Source organism: Ambystoma mexicanum, chromosome 8 (genome assembly GCF_040938575.1).
Source record: "Ambystoma mexicanum isolate Mex_15411 chromosome 8, UKY_AmexF1_1, whole genome shotgun sequence".
In the NCBI taxonomy this organism is placed as follows: domain Eukaryota; kingdom Metazoa; phylum Chordata; class Amphibia; order Caudata; family Ambystomatidae; genus Ambystoma; species Ambystoma mexicanum.
In genome coordinates, this window is record NC_090929.1 from 834,066,745 (window position 1) to 834,085,641 (window position 18,897).

An 18,897-nucleotide genomic window follows, 5' to 3' on the forward strand; every position below is an offset into this window, starting at 1 on the left:
TCGGCACCTCCCTCACTTCCTGCCCCTGCCAGACATACTGGAGTCAAAGGCGGGCTTCACTCATAAATCCCACCAAAGACAAATTGAACAAAGGGACCAAACCTGGTTTGGCGCACAGAGTAAATCTCAAGAAGGACCTTTCCAACAATAAATGGCAAAAAAACTGGGGCCATTTTCACGAAATTTACGCAGGCCACAGAAAAAACACGCAATGGTAGTAAAAAGAAAACCATTCTGAGAGGAAAGGGTAACATAAAAATGTTACATGAGAAACTAGACAAAAGGGATACTAAGTAACCCCTCCAGCACCCTAAGATAAAATAGTGTGTGCTGGGTCTAGAAAGTTACAAAATGTAAGCAAAGTCAATTTCACTTCACTGCTCTTGGAAACAGTAGTTTCACCAAGAGAAGGTATTTAAATATTTGGTAAATCTAAGAGACTTCCCTGTGCCACTGCACTGAAGGTTCTATGTGTCACGATGTAAAGATGATGCCTATGGAGTGTGTCAGACTCCAAAGTTAAAAAGAAACACAGGGTCAAAATTACAATAAAAATACATGAGCGAGTGAGAAAAGGGCTCACTTGCTGTAGGTTAGAAATGAAATTAAAAGTCCTGAAGTCCAGCAAAAGGGCTGACGTCTCTAAGGTAAAAGGGATTTAGCACATTTTTGAGAATTTTCCCTAACAATTACTTCAATTGTTTCAAAAAACAGAGTTCAGACTGTATGCTACATACATACATGACAAGACATTGATTGGCAACACAAGTTTCGGGGCTAAACGCTGCTTTCTTTCTGCCATGTCATATTTATTTTCATTTGATGAGGCAAGCTGTAATTCACATTTAGGTACTAAAATATCACTGCAACTGTGTCCTAAAATCAAAGGTGATGTGGTTTCAGAGGATGAAGGAATTATTTAAGGCAGGTTTGTCTATGAATCTATAAGAAGATTGCATGAGCAAACATATTTCAATGAAAAAATCAATGAAATTATTTCTATATGAATACATGTTTACAAAAATGCCTTTACCGAAAAATTACAGCCTAGAGTAATACCAATATTTACATATGTAAACAGATGTTCTTTCTTAAATGTAAAGTATTTCCGATATGGAAAAGGAACCCTTTCCTGCAAAAGTCACCAGCATGTTGTTTCTAATTCAGTCAACTTAATCAAATAAGTCATCATTTCTTGTTAACATTGCAGGGAAATAAAGGAGACCCTGGTGTAATAGGACCAACGGGGCCATCTGGACCTCCCGTATGTATTTCAATGTTCCTACTTGTATTTAGTTCAGTATGTTGTGCCCTCTGCTAAAATAATTATTTTTTCATGAAATTGTTACAGGGTGTACAAGGACCTCCTAGTGAAAAGGGAAGCCGGGTAAGTCACAGTTAAAGCATTCCATTGTGTTTGCATAGACTAATTTATGTCTAAATGACCCTAATAGTAAAAAGAATGTCTTTGAAATATAGAGTGATTCTACCTTGAGACCCCGTTTCCGAAGTTACACTTTTTCGTGCCACTTTAAATCAGAAGTCCCTGAGACACAAAAGCAGGAGTGCAAAGACTTATGTCAACATCTGCTTCATTAGATGTAGTATTAATTCACTAGATACACATTTCTGAGCTGTTTATCTTCATCTACTGAAAGGGAGCACCTCTAACGGCTCTTCAAGTTTTCCTTTGCTCATTTTCAGGCAATACTGTGTGCCCTCCAATGAAGGCCAATAAACCATTAAGGAATGGAGAGAACATGATAATGTTTCATGTTCAGTAGTTTAGAAACAGGTTTTTTGCATGTCACCGACTGGAATAGCTTAGTAAAGAATCAGTGAAGGAACTCTGTTAAAGTTTGGATCTAGGGGTGCATTTTCAATTAGCACCAATGTATAAAACAGATTATGCAGCACCTCCTTTAGAAATTGTTTGATAGATTAGAATTTGCTTGATGTACACTCTTAATAATTGCTGCATGGGCACGACCAGAGTTTGTTTGCTTTTCCAATGTCATGTAATGTCACTGCCACTCACACATGAATTAGCTAGAGCCTGGCAGTGCTGATGTTAGGATCGCTTTCGTCCAATTCAGAACAGGAAAACACAAAATGGTGCAAGAATACAAGGTGGAACCAAAGAAACAAAGAAGCACACTAGCACACCTCCACATATCTGAAATAAAACTTCTATAAAATCCATGCTCCAATCAATCCAATAGCAGACAAAAATATCCTCTAGACTCCCTGGTCATAAAAAGAAAAACATTGGAATGAAAGCTCAATCGGGTACATTTAAAATATGGGTTGTCATAGAGTATTGTCAATTTACACCAGTTTCTATACACTGTTCAAAGGAAGTTAAAATAGATCATTTTCACCATAAAAAAATCAACATAGAGTCCATAGTCAGTACAATGAGATTTTTTTTAAGTCAATCTAAACATTTCAAATTAGTATACTGTTTAAAAATAAGTCAGCACAGCTTTTTCCTATTAGGGTATTTCTTGATTTGTGCATGATCAAAGTGGGCATTGTTACTAACTGTTAAATTGTTTTCTAGCCTCGTGTGATCAAGTTCATGTGTCAGTAGCCATGTTAAGTTGTACCACTGTTGTAGTCATTTCGCCTTCAAGTGCAAATTATCTCCTTTCACTTTTGTTGTTAATGGACCTCTTTGTCCTTATTTCTTTATTTTTTTTCTGTTTTAAAACATTCTAACGTAATTCTCACACTTTTTCAGTGGGCTTATCTTTGTTAGAAAAAATTATTTAGTTTTACCACTTTGTTGAAGGTTCATCATGCCGGTATAAAGTACTTAGTGTCAGTTTAATTTGATAGCCACCAAGAGGAACTGCAACAATATATAAAAAAAGATGCAAAAACATGATACATCAAAGAGTTCTATGCATTGAGCGTGACAGTAGCATTCAACTCTTTGTCTTTATGAGCCTTAATGGGTTCCTTAACAAAAATAGATTGTTGGCCACAAGCTTGTCTATTACTGTTGGATATACCATGTTGCCCATAACAGAAGGACAGGGCATCGCCCAGCAGTAACGTCCATTCTGTTGGTATTCAAACGGTGGTAAAACTATCTGCAGCAGTAAATGCACTACCTCCAACAGTAACTGTTGTCCCTGTTATGGAACCAAATTTCAGGCATCAACTGCTAAAATTACTCCCAATTAAGACCCACTCTCAACTGATTCTATAAAATGTAACACCCATACTCAATGCTCCAGATAAGATTTGGAAGTGGGAATATTTTACTCCCTATTCTTTAAAGTTGGGAGTAAAATTATTTTTAGGGAGCGAAAAACGTAAGTTCAATTCCCAATGGGACTATTTTAAAAGTGAGTACACCTATGGAAACGGAAATGTTTTTGTAATAATTATTTCTTTGCACCCAGTTAAAAGATAGATGTTTTTCAGGCAGTAATAATAGTTGTTTCTTCCTGTGGCATTTAAGTGCACTACCGTCGAAACATATCCAGGAGCTCTATGAGTGAAAGCAGGGACCCAAGATTCTACGTGTATGTTTCCTTTTTTATCATTGGGAGTACTTGTACTCCCTATTTTTCATTTTTTGTGAGTTTTTGCCTAGTTTTAAGGAGTAAAAGTGGCTAGTACACCCCTTATCTGTAGGGCTGCCCATACTCAGCTGGTGCAACGGGATGGATTACTCATGTGTGGATAGTCCATCCAATGCAGGAGAGGTGGCTTGTGCTGCAACAAAACGGATGTCCGTTTATGAATTTGAAATATGGAAGGGGCAGACATTTGTACTGCAAGCAGTACACATTTACTACTTATGGTATCTAAAACAATATATGCATTGCGCTAGCTGCATTTTATCTCTCACAATAGTGACCACAGACATTGACAGCTGGAAGGAATTCTCCAGTCATCCACAGTTTGTAATAGTAATATCACAGAGTTCACTGCTCTGCGGCATGGAAACCCAGCACAGAAGGAACTTGGAGCTGGTGGTATTTCGTATAGAATGAGGGGCCATAATTATAAAATATAAGAAGCGAATTTATAAACATGAATTATTTCAAGGAAAAACAAATCAGTGGGAATCAGACACAGCCTTGCCGTTTTATGTCTATTCAGGTCACTGGGAAGACAGTTTTCCACATGCCTCTTTCTCTTCACGTGGCCATTGAAAACCTTCAGCCAGGCACATAGAGGAGAATTAAAAAGTTATCAAACCTTGTTCTTTATCTTAGTTAGCTCATTTAGGAGTACCTATTTTTGGTGTGTTATGTTTCTAAAGAATATATTCTAAAACCAATTGGGAGTATGCTTTTCATGATGTCTTTAAAATTTGGAAGAACCAAGTGCCTGTGGGTCATTATTGATCTATCCCAGTATGGCTCACACTGGCATTTCAAGATTACAATGGTAGGAATGGAAGTTATTTAACATGTAGATGTGCCTTAAAAACAGTACCATACATTGAACTGTGCTGAGTATTGTTAGGGAGAGGTTTGCACAGCCCTCTGTTTAGGGCTGCGTAAACATCTTACCTAATGGAAGAACAATGTGTCTCACAAAAGGGAAGACAGACTCTCCAATGGTGTTAGGGGAGTTTTCCTAAAGTCCACTTGGAGGTTAGACTCTATAAAACTTTCCCTTGGTATACAGGTCCCCAACTCTTAGTATAAGTCTGTACTCCCCAAAGGATCTGGTAGAATGGCAGAGCAGCCCGACTTATCTTAGGAGGAGGAGGAGAACTGTAGTTAAGTACACTGAACCCAGTCAATACAATAGTCCAAAGAAACTCTTACACACTGAAGGTTTTAATAAAACACATTTATGTTATATACACAAGGCAGGTAAGTAAATACTCTCTTAGACTAACTAATACACATAGGAATTATTCACAACATTTTGCATGGGTAACTGATTCAATGGTAATTGCTCGCGCTTACAGTTGTTACAGAAAATGACACTAATGACAGTTCTGTGGTATTACTTGTAGTGCCATGCACTAGCATTTGTTACAGAGAAATTATAGGTTTGTTCATTTAGTAAAGTCACATCAGACAAAGTCTGGAGGACGGAAAAGGAGGGTTATTCAACACTTTAGTAATAATTACTTCCTAGCAACACTTTTCAAGGCTTCTAATGCTTTAGTAGTCCAATCCCTAACTATTCAAGAGCTCATTAGAGTCAGTGTAGGTGTGGAACAAAAGTCTTATGCAGCAGTAGAAAAGGCAAAGATCCTCAGGATATTTTAGTCACTTAAATAAATATACTGTAGTAGATAACACAAGTTATAGGCACCCTGCAAAGGACACCCTAACAGGGCACAAGCTGGGAAGCCTGGGCCAGAGGTATGGGTGGACAACCAAACACCTTGCAATGCTCTCCAGTCACACTGGAGCGACTCTTCCGCTTGAGGTAAGTACTACCTTGAGCCCCACAGTACCTTAGGTTAGAAGAAACAAATGCAGCTGGATTATTTCCTGTGCAGCAGTGTCAAATCTGGCCTCCTGATTCCTCGGTCTGGTGATGTAAGGAAGGACTCTGAATGGGAGGTCACAACTGCTGCCGCGAGAAAGGACCCTCAGCAAGGATTTCTTCAGTCTCCCACATTGGTGTGCAGTTTTGGCACCTTTTTTGATCAGCTCCAACAAAGGACGGTTATCCCTTGGTTGATCTTCCTCACTTCTTCAGTCCTGCACTCTGGTAAGGGAACTTGGATGAGTGGAATCATACCTCTGGAGGTTCAACTGGAACTAAACAAAGTTCTGGACAGATTTGTTAACCCAAAGATGTTGCATTGAAAATGGTTTGGCGGTACCTTGGTATTCGCGGTTTGCAGCCCTGGAAGGTCACAGCACCTTGGGGGATGGCTCAATCTGCAGTTTGTCTTGGAGCTAGTTGGTCCCATCAGCCAAAGGGAAGGAGTCAACCTCTTCGGAGCACCACTGTTGATAGGAAAATGGGGCCAGGACAGCAGTGGTCATTTGACAGTTACTGGAAGGGTATTTCGGCATCTCTGGTTGTCTTCAGCTTTGGATTTTCTGTTCCAGTGGACAAATTGCCTTCTGCCTCAGGAACCTCACATTTTATTCAGATTTCCCATTCACTCTTCTGAAAACACTCCCAGCAGTTTACAGAAAGGGGCGGGTGGCTTTCCAATCAGGACATCCAGCCCCCCAGTGGGAACTGGTTCGATTCAGGCACTCTGGCAGACAAAGAACAGGCAAGTATTAAACTCCAGCCCTGCTTCCTGCTTTCACAGACACACTGGAGCCTAGGGAGGGACATCCAAGGGTTCGCGCCAAAGGCAAAACTGACACAGAGACCTCCCCATCCCAGAATGGTAGAAGAAGGGCTAACGAAGGACAACGATGCAAGAAATGGCAACAATATGTAAAAAAGAGCCACTATGTTAGAACATAGGTGACCGTTTTGTGCATAACGAGACTGTGAATACACTCTGAATTAGAAAATAGCACACGAGTTGGTATAACACATCCGCTGCCGCCAGCCATAACTATAGGGTTGTCACTGTGGCCCAAAAGTCACAGATGCCCAGAGAAGGGGGGTAATAGGTATCCCCTTGCACTCCACATAAGGTGGTGTGTGCTAATCTCTCATAGGTTAATGTTTTAGGATGGATACAAAGTATCCCTCTATCCTTAAGAGTAGTAGTTTTTAAGGATTGTCAAAGAATCATAAAGGAGAACCCAAAGGGTTCCCAGCAACACTGCACATAGGTTGCTGTGTGCTGTGAAAGTGTAACACAGATGCCTTTAGAGATATGGAGAAAGCAAAACTCCATGGAATAAGGAAAAACCAATGAACATAGTTCCCAAAAGTCAGAACAAATAAGAATGAATGAGGGGAAAAAGGCTCCCCGTATTCAAGAGAGAAAGAAAAAGGTCCAGAAATCCATCAAAACGTGCTGGGGCACTCACTAGGAGAAGGAATTAAACATAAAATTGATAAATCTTCTTAAAAGTAAGTGTAACAAAGCAGTTGGGCTTAACGTCAGTGGCGAGGAAGGCTAGCAGGGAGGTATAAGTCTGGCACTACTAAGGCAAGAATACTCTCCTAACACAATGTAATGTTTCCTAATTCAAGGACTCCATTGTGCTGCGGAGGTCACGTACAATCAAAGCTGTGGCATGAGATCTTGGGCCTGATTTACAATGCGTTTTTCAATGGGATGCTCCCATTGAAAAACGCTTTATGCAGGCCTCTTGTCTTTAAAGAAACAGTATATTATAGTACCAAAAACCACACTCTTTACTGTTGACCATGGCCTCTGCCACTTTTCTTCTTTACACAATAAAGGGATTATTCCTGCTGGCTTTGGTGGCATGGCATATGTTTTTAGGAGCTAGCGAGACACAATTTCAAAACTGAAAAGCCCAACTGAAAAAGTATAGATACTTGAATTGTTTCATCAAACTGTGTTCTCCATTACTTTTTTTAATCTATACATTTTGTTTCCTTTTCTGTCTGTGCGTCTGTGTGTATGTTTTCCTTGCCTCTACAGGTCCGCCTTTGTCCCCTTTATCCCTTACATCTCGCCTGCCTTTTTTTCCTGGGTCTTTCCTCCTCCTGCTTCCTTTGCAGCCTCTCCCTTATTTTCTCCTGGATTATCCTTTTTTTGTTTCACTGTTTACTCCTGGGTGATTTATCCCACCTCCTCTGCAACTATCACTCCCATCATTTTGTTCTTGCAATCCTAAACATACCCCCTTGGCTATTTTAAATGCCCTTTGTTGCCTGATTTGTACTCATAACATCTAACCCTTGGCCACAAGATACAATGTAAATTCCCCTGCACAGGTCTTGATGTTACTAAAGATAGGGAAAACGGTCAAGTCAGATTGCAGACAGAGGATTCTGCCAGTATCGGAATAATGAAAAGAAATAGTCTTCCCTGGTCAAGTTTGATGCAGTATCTATCATATGTGGATTGGTATTATAGTTGTGTCTTATTGTTTTGAAATACACATCCTATATAAAATATCTTCCAGAACAATCCATGACCATACTTGCTACAAATGTAGGTACAAAAGCGTGTTTCTTTCACACCAAATGAATCCGAAGATTAATGAACGTGAAAGGGGTTTATAAATGGAAATGCCATTGATGACCTTAAAGCGGATTTGGCATGAAATCTTAAGTAAACAAATCGATTTACTTCCCTCTCCATTAGTTTATAATTTAAGTAGTTACTATGAAAATAACAGAATTCTACATCCTTTGCCAAAGTGTGTTATGTGCAGTCACACTGTGGCCTGGTGATGAAAGCACAGTTTGATTTTGAACATTGATCTCAATGTTTACTTATGGTTACATCACCATCTGCGTAGCATTGTGTTCTATGTGACGGGAAGAACCTTTTACAAAATGGCTTCCAAATTGTTTGACCCTAACCACCTCCATTTTACAGCTGTGTAGATCAACTAGAAAAGAAACTGGTCAGAGAAAATACATTTCACATGAGTTCTTCCGTACAGCAAATTTCTTAACTGTAATTTTGCAATTTAAGGAGATTCTGGTTTAGTCCAACATATAAATACATGCATTTCTCTTTAAAACATGTGTTTTTTTTAAATTAAAACACATTTGTTACATAGTATATAAAGATATATGATAAAGCTAATAATATGAAAACAACATCTAGTTTCTTGACCATTTGTTAATTAGGCAAGACAGACTATTTAAAGCCAATTACTATAATAAATAAACTGGAGCAGTCTCTTGCAAAGAGCAGATATGATTTTTTTTTTCATTTGCTGTTTCGACATGTTATTTGAAATGGATGATCCTAAATATTTTGTGTATTTTTTTTCCTTGAACTGAATTATTATTTGCAGGGGGAGAGGGGGAAGAAAGGCTCTAGGGGGCCTAAAGGGGATAAGGGAGACCAAGGAGCGCCTGGATTAGATGCACCCTGCCCTTTGGTATGTTCTCATTTCTTCAATGTATTATTCTATGATTTGAGGATGGAAAGAAAGAAGGAATTGTTACATTTGGGATATACTTAATTTAGCTAAAAAAAAAAATGATTGTGTTCATTTGACCATTGCATAAATAAAACAGAGGTGGCATTCGAATGGTGCACACCTTCAACAAAAGAGTCATTACGTTTTGCAAAATAATGTAATTGTTAATCAGAGCAACATTGTTTCCAAAATGATCTGGATTGTATGTTATTGATTATTACATCCAAAGTAACCTTCTTTGCTTCTTCACCTCCTCACAATGTCAGTGTATTATGATAGTATGTATTTTCCTACCTGGCAATGTCATAAGGCACCCAATTGTTTTACAATAGTTTTGAAGAGGAATGGGAAAAGCAGCGAAATGGGAACGGCAGAGCAAGTCCCACACTTATTAGATAACTGTTATTTGAAGTATGGTTAACACTTTTCATAGTAACAAGATGTCATTCCAAGCACACACATTTTCTTTAAATCACAGACAGGCTGCATGCCAGTACACCACTGACTAACCAGAGTAAAGTTACTGTGGATTTCTGAGCCAACCCTCTAAAGAAACAAGTCAGGATGCTTGTACTTGTGACATGGATTGGTGGGCAAAATGTTCCAGTGAAACAGAATTGTGCTCATATGTTAACAGGGAATTTACATTAGAACAAGAACAATTTGAAAACCAACATTTTGCCATTCCTAAAGCAACATGCTGTCTTAACATTTACAGTCAAAATAGTGTAGTCAGACTTTGCGGTGCCTTGTGACTGAACCAGTGCAGGACTTTGCCTCCCCAGCTATGTTGGTTGGCATCTGCTATAATAATTATGGTAGTTGATTTTATAAACAGGGACTTCGAGGTCTTAAAGGCGAGAAGGGTGATCCAGGGGTACCAGGGCTGGACGGGCTGGATGCCCCTTGCCCATTGGTATGGCTTTGCCTTCCCTTTTCCTGCATGCTTTTCCTGAATGAATTGTTCAGCTTGGTTTTTCTTATCCCTTATTTACATCTACATTTCAGCAGAATCTAATAATGCATGCATCAACTCCCCCCCCCTTCCTCTTAGCACTAAAATCCCATACTTTTATCCCGCTATCACAAAAGCAAATACATAAGGACCATCATCTTCACCTATCCATATAACCCATGCACCTAAGCGTTATCAGATCACAATGTTGAAACCACTACCCGTTAGCCTTTTTGGAATTATCATTTTTCTCTAATAGACTGTACCTTTGTGGATAATCTCAATGATGACCTCTAAAAATTAGGTATTAAATATGGTTGAGATGACATGTCTGTCTGCCTGGGAGCATCCCTGACTCACCATATTATTCATATATAGTTCAAGGAGATGCTTATTACTCACAGTCCTTCTATGCTACTGGTTCTTCCTTTATTAATAAGAACTGTATCATTCCATTCCATCTCACAGTGTGGATGGCTGCCGAGCACATACCTTCAGAAATGTGGGATTTGTGAAGGGTCCACTTTGTCAGCCATAATATGACTGCCATTCACAGAAGCATTTTATAATGGCAAACCCCCATTGGAAAACGCTCTGAAAATTAGGCCCCCAGTCTCGAACCTTGGAAATTGAAGACATTGAGAATCAGGTTTTTACCACTTACTATAGGACTAGGATATGCTTATATCAGTTGCTTTTTTCAACTGTAAATTGTCGATTTTAAGCCAAGTAGATTAAGGCAACTTTACTGGCACGAAAGTTTTTTTACACAAAACATATTAATATTACTACACACAAAAAGGCATTAGTGGTTTCTTTCACGCATGGTGGGATTTTGGAATGGGCAAGTGTGCTGTATATGTACTGCTCTTACTGCAGCACATGCACGTCAGCCTTACATGCTTGTCCTAATCCTACCCTGTGTGCCTTTTTCATTTTCTTTGAAATGATCTAGCAACTGAGAATACTATTGCTCATAGTGGGTGACAACATTCTCCCATAAATGTTATTCCAGTTCAGGCGCCCCACACAAATGCCCAGGACAAACGGGGACATTGCACTGTCGAATTAATGGATGTCCTTTTTTGCATTTGGTTATCAACTACTTGTGAGCCACTTTCGGCATAATGCATGATGGATGCAAGCTGGAACTGAAGTCTACAAGCATAGCTAATCTGCATAATAGTGTTGATTGGTCTGTGTTCTGACATGCGCAATTGATTACACAGAGCACATGCGGATTTCTGCCGGTCTTCCCTAGTCAGCTCACTTCCATGAATCCTCTGCAAAGTCTGCATGGGCCAGAATGTACTAATTTACTACTAACGCTTTTCAAAATTTTGATTTCCGAGATCAACACAATCTTGTTGTTAATCAATACTTCCTTTGTAAAACATTCTCCCCGCATATCCGCCTGCTGCATCATCTGTTTGCACCACTGTATTTCTTTCCCGGGACCACATCTTTCAATAAACCTCCTAAACTAAATGTCCCCCTTTCGTTCCCTTCTATGCACCTTAGCATCCACCACCCTACCTGCCCTCTCCTCTCTCTAGCCACATACCAATGGGCTTTTCCAACGCAATCGTGATGGCCGCTGGGAGATTGGGTTAGGTCATTGCAAACATTCAAGCTAGGGCCTACATTGGTGTGTACTGAATTTTAATATGTGTATGTTTTCCAGTCATATACAAATATGTTAACAGAAATGCATTGTTTGAGAAAGTGGGAAAATATTTTAAAAGACGAGCTGCCTTTTCTGCATGACTTTTGTGACTTTCTAATAATGTCAAAAATAAAAAGTTAATATAATTGCTGTTTCACATTTCCCTTCACCAGTTCCATCACTTTCCTCTATGCATACACCCAAGTGTTGCATTATCTGATCCCAATTCTGAACACCAATAGCAGTATCACATGCTTAAAAAAAATATTTTCCTTATTTTTCAAGAAATGATACATGGTGAATAATAAACTAAGCATTAAGAAATGTCCATGTGCATGAGCCGCCCACCTTAAATGTAGGGCATACCATCTTCTAGCATTTCCAAAACTCTGAAACGAAAGTCACATAGTTAGCTCAAACGGAACTTCTACACAAAACGAATACTGAAAAAAGGCACAGTTCAGGGTATACGAAAGGTTAAAAAAAGTTGCTTAAGTTTTAATAATTCGTATAGTTTTGGTGCCGGTGAACAGGGAGACACAGAGCTTAGCCAAACCCAATCAAGGCAAGGTAGCAGAGAAACACGGCCTAGTCTCAGAAAGGATTTGAGAGTGTCACAGAGCAACACCAATAATTCCAGTTAGACAGGTAGGTATACAAATATAAAATAGTTTATTAGGCCTTTAACATGCACACTAAATAATGTTATGTTATTGTGATTTATACCACGCACCACTGCCATTTTCATGGTGTACAGGTGCTCTGGCGGATCTAAATAGGAAGGAGGGCTTGGGAGGATTAGTTAGTGGGATGGAGAGGCAGAGAGCAAGAGAGCCTTATTGTGCTGTTGCTGGATCTATGTGAAAATGTAGAACCCAATATTGTGAATCCTGAACATTTTGGTTTCTCCCTTAATGTTTTTACTTTTTTGCATAAAATAAATGCTGTGGTGACCCCCCTGTTAGGCAACGTTTGTATGCAGTACCCTTAGGTTGGACTACACCAACTCTGACTACAGGTAATAGGAAACCCAACCTTTGGTATAAGCTTGTACGTACTACACAGTTTGGTAGCCTGTTGAGCAGCCAGGTTTATCTCAAGAGGGGTCAATGTGAGCTGTAGGGGAGTTACACAGAGATTCACAGTGACATGTATTCAAATAAACACATACACACAAGGTTTCTTGAATAAACAATTATTAATATATTTATCAGTCAGTTAGAATAAGCCTTCTTCAGAAGGGAGCAATATAAAAGTAACACTCAAATACATTTCAAAACACACACTATTAATATTCTAAAATCAGTGAAGACCCCTTTTGGGATGGCCCACAGACACAACCTACACCCTCAGGTGACTTCAATAGCTAGGGTGCTGAGGACATTAATATCTTACTGTTTGCATTTAGAATACTGTTAGAAGTTGGTAAAAGGAAAAAGGTTATTAGAACAACAAGAGACCACAAATATTCTTAAGCATGCAAATACGTTTAGATCCCCTAAGCAGAGTCATTCAGTAGAACAGGCTAAGCCAAAATCAATGGGCAAAATTGTTATATAGTATGAAGAACCTCTGCTAGGTAAGTCAAGAAGTCTTTGCACAATGTTTTAGAAGTCTTTGAAGAAAGAAGAATCAAATGTAGGGTGGCACGCTGATTAGACTTGTGAGTAGTAGAAGATACAAGCAACTCTATAATAAGAGGTAAGTTCTCTTAGAATTTGCAGTACCTTTGTATGCAAGAAAAAGTGCCGCAGATGACTTCTGTTCCTGTGCAGCTCTGCAGAGCTCTCTGTTCCTGGGTCTCAGACATGGGGACAAGAAGGAGGACTTCTGGGGACTCCTGCACTGCAATGGGATGGTCACCACTCGCAAACGTCAATCTTTCCAACAAGTGGCACTTCAGTGTTTCAGCTCCTCGCGACTACCGCCAATAGCAACACTGCAGTTCCTGGCTGTCGAGGTGGACTTTCCTTGCTTCTGGGGTCCCGCACTCTGTTGAGGGGGCTCAGGCTCGGTCAGTCCTGCTTCCTGGGAGTCTGGAGGATCTTCCTGAAGCTCTTGGCCAACTTAAAAACAATGCACACAATCTGATGTTCCTCTCCCTGGCTATACGGTTTCCAGCAGTCACTCTGTGGAAATTCAACCAGCTCCGAGAAGGATGTCCAGGTGGCTTACTTTGGAGTTGATTGGTCCCACCAACTCAAGGGGAGAAGTCGTTGTTGCAGGGGCTTCTCTGACGATACGAATTTGGAGTTTCAGCACAGCAGCAGGGCTTCACCGGGCAAACCAACGGTCCAGGAGTTGCAGCAGGCATCCTCTTCAAGTTCTTCTTCAGTACCTTCGTTCAGTGGTCGACTCTGCCTTCCAAGCCAAAAGCCTTATCTTTTATTCACTTCTATCCCATTCATTCCAGCCTAGCTGTCAGTCACCCAGCAAGGTGGCTGTCCTTGACGGACAGTCAGCCGGCCAATCACCATGGAGTGCATTTGGGTCTCCTAGGAGACAAAGCACAGGGCACCTCCCTCACTTCCTGCCCACCCTGGAGCAAGAGGTGGGCTTCACTCGTGAATCCCGCCAAAGGCAAAGCAAACAATGGGACCAAACCTGGTTTGGCGTGCAGAGTAAATCTCAAGAAGGACAGGACCTTTCCATAACGAAATGGTAAAAAAAGAAGACCTGGGCCATTTTGACGAAAATTACATGCTTGAGTGCTTCAGTGCAGCTGCGAACGCAGCCCGCGGTAAATGCACACCACGGTAGTTAAAATGAAATCACTGCCACCAGCCATTCAGTGAGGAAAGGGTAACATAAAAATGTTACATGAGAAGTTAAACAGAAGGGGAAACTAAGTAACCCCTCCGGCACCCTATTGTAAAATAGTGTGTGCTGGGTCTAGAAAGTTACACATGTAAGTAAAGTCAATTTCACTTTACTGCTCTGGGAAACAGTAGTTTATCCCATAGAAGGTATTTAAACCTTTGGGAAATCTGAAAGACTTCACTGTGCCACTGCACTGAAGGTGCTGTGTGACACAATGTAAAAGATGATGCCTATGGAGTTTGTCAGTACCATAACCAAAAGAAACACAAAGTTCAGAAATCACATTAAAATACATAAGAGAGTGGGAAAAGGGACCCACTCTCTCCAGGTTACAAAATCAAGTCCTCAAAATCCAGCAAAGTTGCTGGGGGTCTCTAAGGTGGAGGGAATTAGCACATTTCTGAGAATTCTCCCTAGCACCCCCGAACCTCCCTCCCAAATCCCCCTTTCCTAATTAATACACCTACCCCACTTACCATCTATATTTGTCCGAAAAAGTGCAGAAAACTCGGCAAAACCGCCAGTTCCATTTTTGGGTTAGCAGTAATGGGATTCAACATTTTCATCCTATTCCCTGTTGGTAGCTTCAGTTCGGGAAAAAATAGTCACTGCGTGCTGGGTTTGCTTTTAGTTGTTAAGGCTTTAGTGGTGCTTGGGTGTATGAGTGTATATGGGGCGGTTTGCATGTCTGTGGTTTGGTTTTCTGTACTGTGTTGGGTTGAGTTGGGTTGGGTGTTGCAGAGTGTGTGCAGTTTGTTGTGGTTTCAAGTTTCTGCTGTGGGCGGTAGAGATATGTGTGTGTTTTCTTCTGATGGTTGAGGGTGAGTATGTTTTGTAATGGAATGCTTTAGTAGGGTTGGTGGTAAGATTAGTAATGAGAATAATATCACACCACACCAACACCAATGAAACAGATGTATACAGTCACCTGCAGGAGATATAGAAAAGCATTTGATTCAATGAACAGTGACACACAGGTAAGTACTCAGATGCAATAGAAATAGGAGGAACACATTAGGAAAATCATAGAACAGCTTCCCTACCTTGTGTCCAAAGATCACTGGTTCCAATGTTTATACTTCACAGGTATAATATATAAGAGATTGGTGATGCCAGTCGTTATGAATAAAGTTAGATAACTTGGTAAGTAAATTCACTTAATACCAGTCCTTATGATAGTCTTGGTAAGGGATCCTTGACCAGGCCTTCACCAACCAAAGTCGAGAAAGAGTGATATAGACACAGGACTTTTACACCCATGTGACCCTATGGAGGAGACGGAGAGGAGGGGTGACCCAGTAGAACACCCAAACGAAGATGAAGACTTCTCTGGGGCAGACTATTTCAAGACCCCTCCAGGGATCGAAGAACGAGTGTTGCACTGGGAGTCACCACTGCCAGGCAGCGACAGGCGGTCTTCAATTGATGAAAGAGGGAGCATGCCCAGCACCAATTCCTTTCATGCAAGAAGGATTAAAATGCAGGAACAGGTGTCTTGTTCCACAAGTTGAAGATCCTTCATGTTTAAAGGATGCACGTGGAACATTGACTGCTGCACCCCGGTAGCCTTGGAGAGAGCTGTCCAGTGCACTGGTTGGTAAAGGGGCACTCTCGATGGCTCAGAAGGCAAAGATCATGTGATGAATCCAGTGAGATTATCACTAAAACCCTGGTATGGGCTTCTTTCATGTGGCCAGGGAAAGACAGCCGCTACCTGATCCTGGCCCTGGGGGGTGGTATTATGTGGGAGGATCACATGGGAGGGGACTCATATCAAGGGGAGTTGGTGACCTCTTTTTCTCATGATTCCTCTAATGTATCCAAAGCCTTGATGGCTTACTGTAAACCAACTGATGCTTCTACTATAAAAGACATTATGGACTTCAGAACCTATAATGCCTGTGGTACTGGGACGAGGAAGAGGGACTCAGAGTTAAGGAACATTATGAGTGCCATGGAATTTAATGAGCAGTCTAGTTGTTGTAATCTGAAACACCTGAGTGGGGTATTTAACTGCCAGAATGAGCATCCGGTGAAAAAGAAGTGGGAGAAAGAAGAAGTCGTTGCAGTGGCAGAAGCATTAGCAGTGGTAGGAGTTGAGGCAGAGATGGCAGTAGAAAGTGTGGGAGACACTGGGCAGGCAAAGGAAGCACCACCTGAGACCTACACGGGAGAGGTTGCGTGGCCGTGCAGCATTTGGGAAAGCCACACCGTGAGGGAAACGAGCTCCCAACGTGCAGTGACCCGCTCCGGTAGGGAAGCCAAGCCGGACGTCTCCTGGAGCTGGCAGAGCTCACCTGAAAGACTGCAGTGACAATGGCGACCAAACTGGAAATGGTAGCCACACAGACAAACCCAAGAGCCACTACAGCATGTGCGACTAAAGGGAAATGTCGAGGAAGAATGGTGAGTTGGCCTGAGACGCCAGCAGACCCCGGGGTGCTCCACAAAAGGCTTCTGGGTGAACATAATCATTTTGAATACCGAACAAATGAAATAAGGCAGACAGGACGTGACTTCCCTAATAATGGGATACCAATTGGGGAACAATCAATCATAACCCACATTGCCACAAGCCAAGAGGTCACAGAAGATACAAGGGCAACCAGGGGACAACTCTTCTAATAAGGGATACCAATTCTGTGGTAATTGTAAAGTGCATTGCCAGCAGGCCAAAAGGTTGTATGTAAGTAATACAAAGGCTACAGGAAGACAACTTTCCTTATCTGAGATCCCAATCAGGAGAATCTTGTAACTTGCAGTACCAACAGCCAAGAGGCCATAGAAGATTCATACACAGACAACAAAGGCACGGCTTCCCTTTTATGAAATATCCACATGGGAAGAGCTGTAACCCATATTGCCAAAAGTGAAAAGACTTGAAAAGCAGTTATTGTTCAAACCTCCTCACATGAGATGCTGGTGTGGAGAATATTGGACAAGCATTACCATTGTTGTAACAAACATTACCACTGAATACAATTGTAGTTGTAGGAGTTTTATCCTGGCAGGCGAGCACCGCAGTTAATGGACCAGTAGTAGTGAGTCCTGGCAGGTGAGTAGACCAGGAAAGAAGATATTTTGAAACACTGATTATGGTAATAATGTGTGTTGGATAGAATTTGTCAATTCTAACACCTTTCTTGATGAACCTTTGCAATTTTATGCTGTCCTGACAAATTAGTTTCCTTTGAAGAGGAAGTGGGATGTACTAATAATTACTTTACCTCTGTGAAGAGAACAATTGGCTTGATTTATTAACTGGTGTTTCAAAGGAGAAATGTTTGATTTTGCCAAGCAAAAGTCTGTGGAAAGTAGCAGTTGTTTTGATGTGTGACCAAATATTTGTCAATCATTTGTAAAAGAGACATTTCTTGCCAAGCGGAAGGAACCTGTGAATGGAAGAGAAGTTTCTGCGTTACGTTGAGTGGAACTTTGTTATTACACATAACTTTATTGGATCTGAACATTGCACAAGGTATTCTTGACCTGATCCAGGGGAAGTGAGTCCAACCCTGGTCACAAGAAGAATGCTTGTTTTCTAGTCTTCTTCTTGCACTTCTTGAATTCCAGTCTTGTGATCCCGGTGTTGTGTTGACCTTCTAAAATGATGATCCTTTCATCTAAGTATAATGGTGTCTTGAACATTGGAGCTTTGCAGGTGCTGCAGGCTGTTTTGAAGATGTTGCAAGCTTGGAGGGGTTAAGAGTGTGGTTCCTTGAGATTGGGGAAAATGTGGTTGAATTTCTTCAGTCATGTGATGAGACATACTGAACACTTTTCTGGGGGGCCAGAGTAGTGATAGGTACACCTGCCAGAAGGGTGCTACCACCACTCAGATGGATAGCAGCAGGAGCTGAATAACAGATCTGTAGTCTACAACGGGGATGAAATGTCTGAATCAGTGCAGGAGTGAGAGCCAGTACCATGCTGTTTGTTGACAAAATACCTTGATTCAGTGGGAACTACCGACTTATTGACTTGCATTTGATGTTTATTTAAACCTCCTTTAAGCCATGGGTTGTTGCTGGTCTGCAATGTCTGGAGTGGAACTCCTGTGTGCCCTGTACATCTATTAGCTCTCCATGCTTTACAATGTGCAAGGCCAACTCTGCGAGGGACCCAGACTTCCTGCTGATGCTGCTCTCCAGTCAGCCCTAATGTCGCTGCAATCCTCCAGCCTCCTTTTCCAACTTCAGTTCTGTGCCGGGACCCAAAGACTGATATCTTTGCCTGCTGCATCAGTCAAGGTCTTCTTTCATCATGAGTGCTGCAACAGAGGTTCCTTGTCTTTGGAAACCTGAGGTCCAACCTGGCAGTCCAAGTTCATTGAGTATGTGATTGGAGAGCGAAACTACCAAAACTCTGAAGTGGGATTCTGAGTGGCCAACCCAGGGGATCTGCAAGGGTTTTTCACCCTTGGGTCTAACCAAACTCTCTGAGAGGTATAGTTTGAACAGTAAGATCTATAC

At 41.1% G+C, this 18,897-nt stretch overlaps 1 protein-coding gene across 4 annotated transcripts in view; it reads left to right on the forward strand.

Annotated features, from left to right (window-relative positions):
* The window catches only part of LOC138472494 (collagen alpha-1(XIII) chain-like), a 393,813-nt gene that overhangs the window by 285,147 nt on the left and 89,769 nt on the right, over positions 1-18,897 (forward strand). For 3 of the 4 annotated variants that reach the window (XM_069610705.1, XM_069610706.1, XM_069610707.1), the window contains 3 exons: positions 1,211-1,264; positions 1,352-1,387; positions 8,856-8,942. In XM_069610705.1, the coding sequence (XP_069466806.1) occupies positions 1,211-1,264; positions 1,352-1,387; positions 8,856-8,942 (177 nt within the window). Of the gene's footprint in view, positions 1-1,210; positions 1,265-1,351; positions 1,388-8,855; positions 8,943-9,822; positions 9,901-18,897 lie in introns of all 4 variants that reach the window. The other variant, XM_069610704.1, reaches the window with a different exon arrangement.